The sequence below is a fragment of the Thunnus maccoyii genome, chromosome 13 (assembly GCF_910596095.1).
Source record: "Thunnus maccoyii chromosome 13, fThuMac1.1, whole genome shotgun sequence".
Taxonomy (NCBI): domain Eukaryota; kingdom Metazoa; phylum Chordata; class Actinopteri; order Scombriformes; family Scombridae; genus Thunnus; species Thunnus maccoyii.
Genome location: NC_056545.1, coordinates 152,621 through 165,000, shown reverse-complemented (window position 1 = coordinate 165,000; position 12,380 = coordinate 152,621). Strand labels below are relative to the sequence as shown.

General features: G+C 41.5%; 1 protein-coding gene across 2 annotated transcripts; it reads right to left on the bottom strand.

Moving 5' to 3' along the window:
- Positions 1-5,179: 5,179 nt before the first annotated feature.
- Positions 5,180-11,112, bottom strand: LOC121909918. 2 transcript variants are annotated; one of them, XM_042430776.1, is made up of 6 exons: positions 10,912-11,112; positions 8,494-8,620; positions 7,804-8,100; positions 6,777-6,929; positions 5,499-5,576; positions 5,180-5,420 (listed from the first exon to the last, which is right to left on the bottom strand). In XM_042430776.1, exons 2-6 carry the CDS (start codon positions 8,564-8,566, stop codon positions 5,341-5,343), a joined length of 681 nt encoding a protein of 226 aa, XP_042286710.1. In that variant the 5' UTR covers positions 8,567-8,620; positions 10,912-11,112; the 3' UTR covers positions 5,180-5,340. The 2 variants fall into 2 exon arrangements, with proteins under 2 accessions (XP_042286710.1, XP_042286709.1); XM_042430775.1 differs by lacking the exon at positions 10,912-11,112 and adding an exon at positions 9,715-10,012.
- Between the last annotated feature and the right edge of the window lie 1,268 nt (positions 11,113-12,380).

The window sequence follows — 12,380 nt, the reverse complement described above, 5'->3', positions numbered from 1 at the left end:
AGTGAATCTCCTGGTACAATAACAATTTCCACCTATAAAAACAATCAAATTTCCTATAAAAATGTTCTGACACTGTTATAATACAAAACATCAGGCTTAAAATTACAGTAACGTTCTGTTATAAAATGAGTTTAATGAAATAATAATAAATAATAAATAAATATAGTCGACCGTTAAAGTAAAACCACTTCAAGTATAAAGTCTAATCTGTTTACTTTATTGCAGTAAATCAGATTTTGCAGCAGAAATCTCTCCGTATCTTTGAGCTGCTGGATGAATTTTCCACATGTTTCCTGTTTCATATCTCAATATTAACTTTGATTTGCCATTTTACCTTTAAGCTGGTCAGTCCAGGAGTTTCATGCCAACATTATTTGCCTTGTAACTCAAACCTGAGGCTGAAGGCAGCAGAACGGTTCTGTTTACGGCTGTTAACTTTAACCCTGATTTACAGGAAACTCATCAACACGGCTCGTTTTCCACATATATTGAGATGTTGATGTCACAGTGAATCTGAAGATGACTTGGTCTTTAATTTGCCTCCTGTGTGGTGTTCCTGGTCTTTACCTTTCAGAGGCGGATCTCCTTCGTGGTTCAGGTGTTTTAATGGCAGCATTATTGGTTAGAAAACAATGTTTACAGCAGCAGTAGTGCAGGTTCTGTTCCAGGAACAGATAGAGATTTAAAGGAAACTCATATCTGATCAGGACATCACATCTTCTATGAACACAGTAAACTTGTACGATTGAACTGTTGATATTCAAGTGGAAGATGTTGGAGATAAAAGCCTCTTTAAAGACGCTGTAGTGATCACAGTATCCAGTCATTCAAACCTGTTTGTGCATTGTGTGTCACTCTTGGGTCGACTGAGATTAACAGACACTTGTGCAAACAAAACAAAAAAAAAACCCTGAATGTCCAGATGTGCCTCAAAATAAAGATATTTGTTTACCGGCTCGTTGTCTTTACAACAGTTGCATATGGAAAAACTATTGTGATAAACAAAAGATGCTAAATAAGCAGCAGACAGTTGCACAAGTTCTGAAGACGTCATGCTCTCCAGTCAGCCACAACATGAGGCTGCAGCATGTGTCCTTCAGAGGAGAATCAGCATTAATAAACACACCATACAGAATGGCCAGTATATCAAACTAATATTAATGAATATAAACGAAGGAATCGGCTCCTACAGACACCGAAGTAAATCTGAAGAAGAGCTTTCCTGCTTCCTCTTCTCTGACTATTTCAGGTGTAAAAGCATCAATAACTGTCAGAGTTGAAATGATTAAAGAGACGATGATGAACAGCAGGAAGTCGTCAGACAGGCCGTCGTCTCTGACGGCAGAGTGAGAAACATCAGATGCAACACATCACAGGTGGAGGTTGGTATGTGGGTGGAGACTCTTGGCTCAGGGTTTCTGCTTGGTTATTGGTCTTGTTTTGATTCCTGTCGTGTCTTTGGTTTGTCAGAAGGAACAGACGTAAATAACAGGTTGGACCTGTTAAGGTAAAGTCCACCTGCCTTCAAAATAAGAGCACAGTTTTCACCAAACACTGGCTGCTGTTTGTTCTTATGTGAGAATAAACTGAGATGATAAAAAATAAAACCTATATTTGGGGTTTTGTGGTGGAATGAACATGTTTCAGGGCTACGAATCAGAATCAGTAAATATGTTAACATCTACATTTATATGTTAAAGACAAGGAAGCTGAACAAAGAGAATAAAAACAGTTTGTCAGTTATGATAAAGGGAAGTGAGCCAGTGTAAAGGTGTAGTATAAACACTAAAGTAATAATGAATCAATGAGAGACGACAATAATTACTCACAATGTTTAACTCTATTTATTTGTATTGATCCAGAATGTGAAAACATTTTATTATAGAAACATCCCAGCTGTGACTGTGTTTGCTGCTCTGATGTGATTATAAGAATTAAAATGTCTTAATTACTGAGAGAAGGAAACAGACACAAGCAGCATGTTAATCAGCTGACATCATCCTGCTGCTACATCATGTTCATAAATCAATATAATAATATAAACTTCATCTGTAGTAACACGATGTTATAATGAATTAACAGAGTTTCATTCAACACATCAGATTATAAACAATAAAAACATCTGGAATATAATGAATCCCTCCACCTCACATGACACAGAGGCATGCTGGGAAATACAGTTATTGATAAGCAACATTAAAACAAGAAAAACAACATTAGAATTAGTCTGAAGGTACCAAAACCAATAAAAACTGTCCAATGAATGAACAGACGTCTCTACAAACTGTTCAGCCAATCGATCAATAAATCAATCTATAATACAAGTTGTGCTAGAATAAATATTTAATGTGAATCAATAACATTTTGTTGAACTGCCAGCAGAAACAGAGCTGAAGATCTCAGAGCTTTGGAGGGTTTTAAGGTCGAACAGATTGCAGCACATTGTTGTTTATCTTTTGGTAATTTAAAGTTAAATATGGTGAAAACATTTAACATGTTAGTGGGAGAATCAGACACTGCTGGTTTAAAGAGTAAATAAATAAATGTTCTGACTAGATGTGAGTTGGTTTTGGTTGTTCTGGAGAGACGATTCAACACATTTATAGAGAAAGAATCTGATGAAGCAGTTTAATGAACTCTTTATACTAAGAACGCTCTGAGCATCTCTGGGTGTTTTATTGTCTCAATAAATGTTTAATCATTGTGAGGAACTCTCAGCAGGTGAGCGGACTGTCAACAGTGCTGCATTAAAACACTGAAGAGTCACACTGATCATCATTTTATCCTCCGTCTCCACTTTCTCACAGGAACATGAACCTGCAGCTGTTTGGTTTTTTTATCAATCAGAGGTTCTGTGTCAGTGCTGCTGCTGTGAAAACCCAGTAAACCCAGTAAACCCAGTAAACCCAGTGAATTCAGTGAACCCAGTGAATCCAGTGAACCCAGTGAACCCAGTGAACCCAGTGGATCCAGTGAACCCAGTAAACCCAGTGAATTCAGTGAACCTAGTAAACCCAGTGAATCCAGTGAACCCAGTGAATTCAGTGAACCCAGTAAACCCAGTGAATCCAGTGAACCCAGTGGATTCAGTGAACCCAGTGGATTCAGTGAACCCAGTGAACCCAGTGGATTCAGTGAACCCAGTGAGTCCAGTGAACCCAGTGAATCCGGTGAACCCAGTGAACCCAGTGAGTCCAGTGAACCCAGTGAACCCAGTGAGTCCAGTGAACCCAGTGGACCCAGTAAACCCGGTGAATCTAATGAATCCAGTGAATCCAGTGAACCCAGTGAACCTAGTGAACCCAGTGGATTCAGTGAACCCAGTGGATTCAGTGAATCCAGTGAACCCAGTGAACCCAGTGGATTCAGTGAAACCAGTGAATCCAGTGAATCCAGTGAACCCAGTGAACCCAGTGAGTCCAGTGAACCCAGTGGACCCAGTAAACCCGGTGAATCTAATGAATCCAGTGAACCCAGTGAATCCAGTGAACCCAGTGAATCCAGTGAACCCAGTGAATCCAGTAAACCCAGTGGACCCAGTAAACCCAGTGAATCTAGTGAATCCAGTGAACCAAGTGAATCCAGTAAACCCAGTGGACCCAGTGGACCCAGTGAATCCAGTGAACCCAGTGAATCCAGTGGACCCAGTGAACCCAGCGAATCCAGTGAACCCAGTGAATCCAGTGAACCCAGTGAACCCAGTGAAAGGACCGAGCCTGGGTTTACTGACTCACTGCTACTGTCAGGTAGTGGGATGAGAGTCCAGCAGAAGTTTGGAGACTTCCTCCTGGGTCAGAGGTTAGTGGGCAGCTGTAGACTGGGTTGGTCAGGCTCAGTGAACTGGTTACTGATGGCAGAGACCTTACCAGTAAAGAACGAGGTGAACATGTCTGCAGTGAGCGGAGTGGAGGAGTGGTGTGTCGTTCCCCGGCTGACACCCTGGAGGACGGTGAATGACAACCACAACCAGCTTTACAGAAGCAGTGACCCTGATAGGGTTAGGGGTTAGGGGTTAGGGGAAGAGTTGTTGTTTAGTGGAGAAAGCTTAGTGAATGTCCAGTGTTTGGAGATGAGGACCTCCGTACCGCCTCCGCACCCAGCAGGACGGGGTCTGTGTGCAGCCGGAGTAGCGGTGTTTTCTGGACGGATCCAGGTTTCGGTCAGGACCAGTACCTGAATGTCTGTCATATTAGCAAGTGCTTAGATAAATTCTGTTTTGTTTGCAGTTTATTGGCAGGTCCATAGACCAGGAGTAAAGGAGGACTGAGTGGAATGAGGTTTTCTGAGCTGCTCTGTCTACATCAGGTGTTTGTTTCAGAAGCCCTGGGTCACAGGGACATCTCTGTGGCGCATGGTGAGAGAGGAAGGCTACGTTAATAGATGGTAGAAAAGAAATAACCAGTCGAGGTCCGAAGCGACGTCCGTTTCTGATCACAGCTGATCAGCTGTCAGTCAGTTTTAACAGCTGTAGAAACTTCTGATTAATACTAATAAATGTTCACAGTTATCACTGCAGCAGCTGTTTCCTCTCTGCAGCTGTTACCTGTTTAACAAACATAAATAACAACCTGCATTCTGCATTTATACTGTGTCCTGCTCAGAGGCACAGGAACCATTTCTACTCACAGAATGCGTTTATATTATTTATTGATTATTTGCATCTGTATTGTTTGATATTCTGATAGTGAATTCATTATTTAATAACCCAGAATATGATCAGAGTGTCTTTTGAACACTGGAAAATATGTATTTGGCTAAATGTTTCAGGGAAAATGGAAATGATGTAACTCATATCAAACCCGACGCTCAGGAATTTTCAGCCTCACATGTGACTGAATGTAAATGAGGATAAATGATGTAAAATATAAATGTGTTGAACTGTTATTATGGATCAAATTAAAGTCAAGGAGGGAGGGATTGTCTGTTAGCAGCGTTGTGGCGCTGTTGCTTTGTCTCGGAGGAAACAAAGGAAAGAGCACCGCGTGGTCGGACCTCAGCGGGTACACGAAGGCCTTCTCTGTGTGACCTCGCGGTTTGAGGCCCAACAGAGTGATGAGAGAAGCTGCTGCATCAAATCTACCCATTTAAAACATTAAAACATCACATAACTGAGAGCTGAAGGAACATGGTATTTATCAATCATTCAATCAATAATCAATGTTTGGGCTGAAACTAAACATTTGAAAAGATTACAGCGGCGACATGCCAAGTTTATTGTATTTTTATAAAAACAAAGGATTGAAAAATGCAGAGCAGGTGAGTCGGTGAAGGCAGAGTAAAGGTGAGTCGGTGTTCAGACAGACGCAGCACACGGACAACAAGATGAGCTCTGATTGGTCGTCACACGTAGATGTCTTCTGCATCCACTGACGGCTGCTGTGTGATTGGTGTTTCCTTGGAAACGGCAGGATCACAGGGAACTGTAGAGAGTAGAGCATGTTAGCATGTTAGCATGTGTGTGTGTGTGTGTGTGTGTGTGTGTGTGTGTGTGTGTGTACCATAATCACACTCCTCCTCTTTCTTGTTGTTGCCATGGTGACTGTGCATCGTCATGTAAACATTTTCCTCCGTGGGTCCTGCAGCAGGAGATCAGATTAATCACATGGAAGCCTTACCCTTAGTGAGCACTTCTTTACTAGATATGATCAATCTGTCTTTAGTAACAGGCTATGTACCACAGTCCTTTAAAGTAGCTGTAATTAAACCTCTTCTTAAGAAGCCTACTCTTGATTCAGGTGTTTTAGCCAATTATAGACCTATATCTAACCTTCCATTTCTCTCTAAGATCCTTGAGAAAGCAGTCTCTAATCAGTTATGTGACTTTCTACATAACAATAGTTTATTTGAGGATTTTCAGTCAGGATTTAGAGGCATCATAGCACAGAGACAGCACTGTTGAAAGTCACTAATGACCTCCTAACTGCATCGGACAAAGGATTTGTCTCTATACTTGTCCTGTTAGATCTTAGTGCTGCATTTGACACAATTGACCATCAAATCCTTTTGCAGAGACTGGAACATTTAATTGGCATTAAAGGAACTGCATTAAGCTGGTTTAAGTCCTATTTATCAGACTGATTTCAGTTTGTACATGTTAATGATGAATCCTCCATGAAGGCAAAAGTTAGACACGGAGTTCCACAAGGTTCTGTACTTGGACCAATTCTATTCACCTTGTATATGCTTCCTTTAGGTAATATTATTAGGAAACACTCCATAAATGTTCATTGTTATGCAGATGACACCCAATTATATTTATCAGCTATCAGGCTCCTCTCCTATGGAACCATCTACCAGATTGGGTCCGGGGTGCAGACACCCTCTCTATGTTTAAGAGTAGGCTTCAAACTTTCCTTTTTGATAAAGCTTATAGTTAGGGCCGACCAGGCTCGCCTTGGATCAGCCCTTAGTTATGCTGCTATAGGCCTAGACTGCTGGGGGACTTCCCATGATGCACTGGGCTCCTCTCTCCTCCTCCTCCTCTGCATCTGGGATGCAGGCTCTGGCCTTGCTGCTGTTTGTTGTTGCTAGTCATGTATCTATTGTTGTTGTTGTTGTTGTTTTTGTTATTATTATGCTTCTCTGTGTCTCCCTCCTTTCCCTCCAGACGGCGCCACCTAGAGTCCTGAGATAACGTCTGTTGGGATTTGATGTTTTATAAATAAAAATAGAAATGAACTGAATTCATAATGTTGTATTAATATTAATCTGCAGAGATTATAGATGAACCTCTTGCTCATGTCAGAGCTCAGACTGTCTCTGATTGGCTGCTGTACCTGCAGTCCTCATCCTCTGGCTCCTCCTCCTCCTCAGGATGAAGACGGTGATGAAGATCAGCAGCAGAAACATCAGGAGGAAGCAAACCGACACAGTCGACAGCAAACCGCTGCTGCTGCTGCTGCTGCTGCTGCTGCTGCTGCTGCTGACATCTGCTGACACACAGCAAACACTCAGAGATTCATCACTGCTGCTGATCAGCTGATCGACGGGCTGATCAGGATCAGCTGATCAGCTGATCGACCTTTGACCTGGACGACTGCTGCTGACGGTCAGAATATTATCATCATTTATCAGAAGTGACAGTTATTGATACATTCAGCAGTACGTTGCAAATATATTCTCATCTGAGATTTTCATACTTCCTGCGTTACGTCACACTGATGTTTACTTTGTTTGTTTGTTTTTCATACAAACATTCACATGAAAAACACGTCGGACTGAACCAGCTGACTGTTTATAAACAACAGCTGGAATAAATAGTAATATAAAGTATATATAAATAATAAATAAACTGTTTATAAACAACAGCTGGAATAAATAGTAATATAAAATATATATAAATAATAAATAAACTGTTTATAAACAACAGCTAGAATAAATAATAATATAAAATATATATAAATAATAAATAAACTGTTTATAAACAACAGCTGGAATAAATAATAATATAAAATATATATAAATAATAAATAAAACTCAAACACTGAAACCTGTAAAGCTTTAAAGCAGGAGAACGAATACTTTTACTATTTCTACTAAAGGACAGTAGTACACACTACAGTAGACTAGTGTGTACTACTGTATAATAGTGTGTACTAATGTACAATAGTGTGTACTACTGTATAATAGTGTGTACTACTGTATAATAGTGTGTACTACAGTACAGTAGTGTGTACTACAGTACAGTAGTGTGTACTGTAGTACAGTAGTGTGTACTACAGTACAGTAGTGTGTACTACAGTACAGTAGTGTGTACTGTAGTACAGTAGTGTGTACTACAGTACAGTAGTGTGTACTTCTGACCTTCCACAGTGAGCAGGAAGCGTTTCTTCAGCAGACACTGCCCTGTGTTGTCAAACGCCTCCACGCTATAGTTTCCTGCGTCTTCAGCCTGAACGCGGTTGAACCTCAGCGAGCCGTCCTTCTGCAGGTCGCAGCGTCCGTGGTCACATGTGGTTTTGTTTTTCTTCAGCAGCCGCTCGTTGTTGTGGTCCCAGTTGACGTGACTTATGGCCTCTATCTTTCCCTTCTGCAGGTCAGAGGTCAGCACCACCTCCTTCCCGCTGACTGCAGACACTGGCAGCACCTCTGCAGAGGCAGCTGGGGTCAAAGGTCACACACACACACACACATACACACACATCAGTTAACTCATCACATGACCTCCCTCACTGTTACCACGGAAACAAAGACAGTAAAAAGAGCAGTGAAGTGAGAGTTTCCGATAAACATCCATCCACTGATCATTTTCTCAGTTAACTGATCAATTCATCTTCTGATCCATAAAACATTTCATTGAAGGTCGTGATGACAACATGGAGGTTGATGTTCTGCCTGTAAATACTACATTACCCATGATGCTCAGCTGCTGCATCTAACAACAACAACGACTGTCAACTGGTTAGTAACCTTTAAAGCTCTGTGATTGGATGATAGTTAGTGAAATGCATCCTGGGAGTCCTAGCTGACTTCAGTGTTTGTGTCTCGTCTCACCTGACTGAGCGTCACTCTTCATCATCATCACCATCACCATCATCATCATCATCATCATCATCATCGTCATCATCAACTCTGCAGCTGCATGAGTCTGTTGGCCCCGCCCCCTCAGCTGTCAATCACTCTGAGGAGGAAACACACACTTTCAGTGGTTACAGTGTGTGTGTGTGTGTGTGTGTTTCTGTAACTCTGCTACTTTATAAATCTTTATCTTCCATTCTGAATTATCTAACCAGGACATAATAATAACAATAATAATAATAACAATAATAATAACAATAATAATAATAATAATAATAATAATAATAATAATAATAATAATTAAACATTGTATTTATTGAGCGGTTTTCATGGTTCTCAAAGACACTTTATAAAAGTTAAAATGTTGATATAAAACACTTTAACAGCATCGTTGACTAAAAACATAATAAGACGAACAGATGAACTGAACCTCAGACCTGCTTTGATTGTATTTATTGATCGGGACATCAGAGTTAGCTTGATGCTAATTTACATCCACAATCGAAACACACAACAGCACATCACACACACACACACACAACGACTACCTGCGCTAACGAGACGACCATAGATGGAGTTTAGACTCATCGATCACACAGCTGATTGGTGTTTAGTAGATGTTTTCATTTGGTTTTAACGCAGTAGTACAGTAATAATCATAATAACAATATAATAATTATAGTTTAATTTGTTTCATGATCTGTTGATCTAACATCAGTATCTACAGTTTCAGATCAGATTCACATCACAAACTCGTTAATTCTGATGTTTCTTCCTCTGAAACATCGTTGTTTATTATTTTGCTGTGATGTGTTGTTTATCTTCCTGTTTGTGTGTAAGCTGCTGATCGCTGGTTACTGCTGCTAATAAACAGAAACAGAGAGAGAAGACCTGCAGCAGCTGCAGTAATGTGTTTATCTGAAGTTGTCTGAAGAATGAAAACACAGAGTGATGAATCTTTCTCTACTCGTACAGCCGGACAACCAGTCTCAGCTTAAATACAGTATGTCCTAGCAGGAATTAGACACAGAGAGACGGTAATAAAATAATAAAGCACGTAGCCGAACCAATCAACAAACTCTTCATGACCTCCTGACAGAGTGACAGTCGATTCTACGACCAGGCGTCTCTGTACAGACGACCGTCAGCTGTCTATTAAGTTATACTTAGACACAATAAATCCCTCACACCACCTACCTGTCTGCTGACGCAACAATAACCAGGATAAACACGGATTCAGCCGGAGACAAAGACAACAAACTAGAATTGAATGAAACAAACACGATGAAACAGAGAAGAAGAAGAAGGAAACGAGACCATCAGACCACACGATGTTTCACAGGGAAGCAAACTGAGACCGAAACACAGACAGGAAACACTTTTAACCAGTTTAAACCAAACTGCGTCATTCACACCAGCATCTGATCACTGATGCTGCACAACAATCACATTACAACATGTTTACATCAATCACTGTATCAATATGTCATAAAACAAACTTAGAATATTGATCATTAGATATTAGATGGTTGTAAAGGTGCAGGATTATCAATCATTCAGATGTTCACGTCACAGTTTCCAGTAACGTATCGACACATCATACGGTTATTATAAATAATAACCATATAACCACACGGCAGCACTGAGGGGGTATTTTCAGGGCAGCTTCGACACAGATCAGACCCACAGTGAGGTTAAAGCTGTGTGAAAACATTCTGGGTTCAACTGAAAGAGGCTTATTTCAGTGAAACGAGACCAACGGCGAGTCTGTGTCTGTTGGGAAAGCTTCTGTTATGCTTATCAGAGACCCAGACGCTGATTTATAGATTGTATGTCTGAGTTTTCACTTATTAAATGTCAACTTACCACTGAAGTAAGCATCCTATGTTGCATTTTCACTTTATGTTTAGTAATATTATCAAGTTATTTTCCATCCGATGTACATTTACATGTTTTTATGTTCATTTTATCTTTGATGTGAAGCACTTTTATTGCTCCCTTCTTGTCTACTGATTTTTGCTTTTATCATAATTATTTTCTCTTCTCATTCAGACTATTTTTCTTATTTTCCACAAACGAATTGTTCTCACCAGATGACGCACAGAAGGGTTGATATCAAAGTAGAAAATTAAGATATAAAAATAAACTTCAATAAAACGTGTGGCCACAAACTAAAGAACAGCTGAGAGCTGATGAACCAGCTGATTCAATCACTAGTTGCTGCTTCAGTGTCGCTTCATGTTCTAACATCAACACAACTCCAGTAGTTCATAATGAATCTATTTCACATCATCATATTGCATTACATTTATGCATAATTACTCAAAATCAAACTTGGTAACAAAATCATGAATTTGGCTGGTTATACTGGTTTATATACTGGTTTGTACTTACTTCCAGCTTTAAACTGACTGTTGCCTTTTTCCATCAGTGTTAAACTCTGCTGCCGTCGACTCTGAAACACAAAACAGAAAATAAACTGGAGCTCAGAAACCTGCAAATGTGACCAAAACTCTGATTTACAGCATCAGACCTGACACCTGAACGTCTCTTTACAGAGCTAAAAGACAAGCTGAGAGCAAGAGTCCTGGTCTGAGGACGTCGCTCTGGTTCTTGAGGACGTCGCTCTGGTTTATGAGGATGTCGCTCTGGTTTGTGAGGATGTAACTGGTTCATGAGGACGTCGCTCTGGTTTGTGAGGACGTAACTGGTTCATGAGGACGTTGCTCTGGTTTGTGAGGACGTAACTGGTTCATGAGGACGTCGCTCTGGTTTGTGAGGACGTAACTGGTTCATGAGGACGTCGCTCTGGTTTGTGAGGATGTAACTGGTTCATGAGGACGTCGCTCTGGTTTGTGAGGACGTAACTGGTTCATGAGGACGTCGCTCTGGTTTGTGAGGATGTAACTGGTTCATGAGGACGTCGCTCTGGTTTGTGAGGACGTAACTGGTTCATGAGGACGTCGCTCTGGTTTGTGAGGACGTAACTTGTTCATGAGGACGTTGCTCTGGTTTGTGAGGACGTCGCTCTGGTTTGTGAGGACGTCACTCTGGTTTGTGAGGACGTCGCTCTGGTTTGTGAGGACGTAACTGGTTCATGAGGACGTCGCTCTGGTTTGTGAGGACGTCACTCTGGTTTGTGAGGACGTCACTCTGGTTTGTGAGGACGTCACTCTGGTTCATGAGGACGTCGCTCTGGTTTGTGAGGAGGTCGCTCTGGTTCATGAGGACGTCGCTCTGGTTTGTTAGGAGGTCGCTCTGGTTCATGAGGACGTCGCTCTGGTTTGTGAGGAGGTCACTCTGGTTCATGAGGACGTCGCTCTGGTTTGTGAGGAGGTCACTCTGGTTCATGAGGACATCGCTCTGGTTCATGAGGACGTCGCTCTGGTTTGTGAGGAGGTCACTCTGGTTCATGAGGACGTCGCTCTGGTTTGTTAGGATGTAACTGGTTCATGAGGACGTCGCTCTGGTTTGTGAGGACGTAACTGGTTCATGAGGACGTTGCTCTGGTTTGTGAGGACGTAACTGGTTCATGAGGACGTCGCTCTGGTTTGTGAGGACGTAACTGGTTCATGAGGACGTCGCTCTGGTTTGTGAGGATGTAACTGGTTCATGAGGACGTCGCTCTGGTTTGTGAGGACGTAACTGGTTCATGAGGACGTCGCTCTGGTTTGTGAGGACGTAACTGGTTCATGAGGACGTTGCTCTGGTTTGTGAGGACGTCGCTCTGGTTTGTGAGGACGTCACTCTGGTTTGTGAGGACGTCGCTCTGGTTTGTGAGGACGTAACTGGTTCATGAGGACGTCGCTCTGGTTTGTGAGGACGTCACTCTGGTTTGTGAGGACGTCACTCTGGTTTGTGAG

Bases quoted from the DNA above. Each gene is read 5' to 3' on its own strand.
- LOC121909918 (XM_042430776.1), bottom strand. From the start codon at position 8,566: ATGATGACGATGATGATGATGATGATGATGATGATGGTGATGGTGATG. The intron at 8,101-8,493 runs GTGAGACGAGAC...CTTTGACCCCAG, and splicing joins GAAGAGTGACGCTCAGTCAG to CTGCCTCTGCAGAGGTGCTG. The intron at 6,930-7,803 runs GTCAGAAGTACA...GTGTGTCAGCAG, and splicing joins CTTCCTGCTCACTGTGGAAG to ATGTCAGCAGCAGCAGCAGC.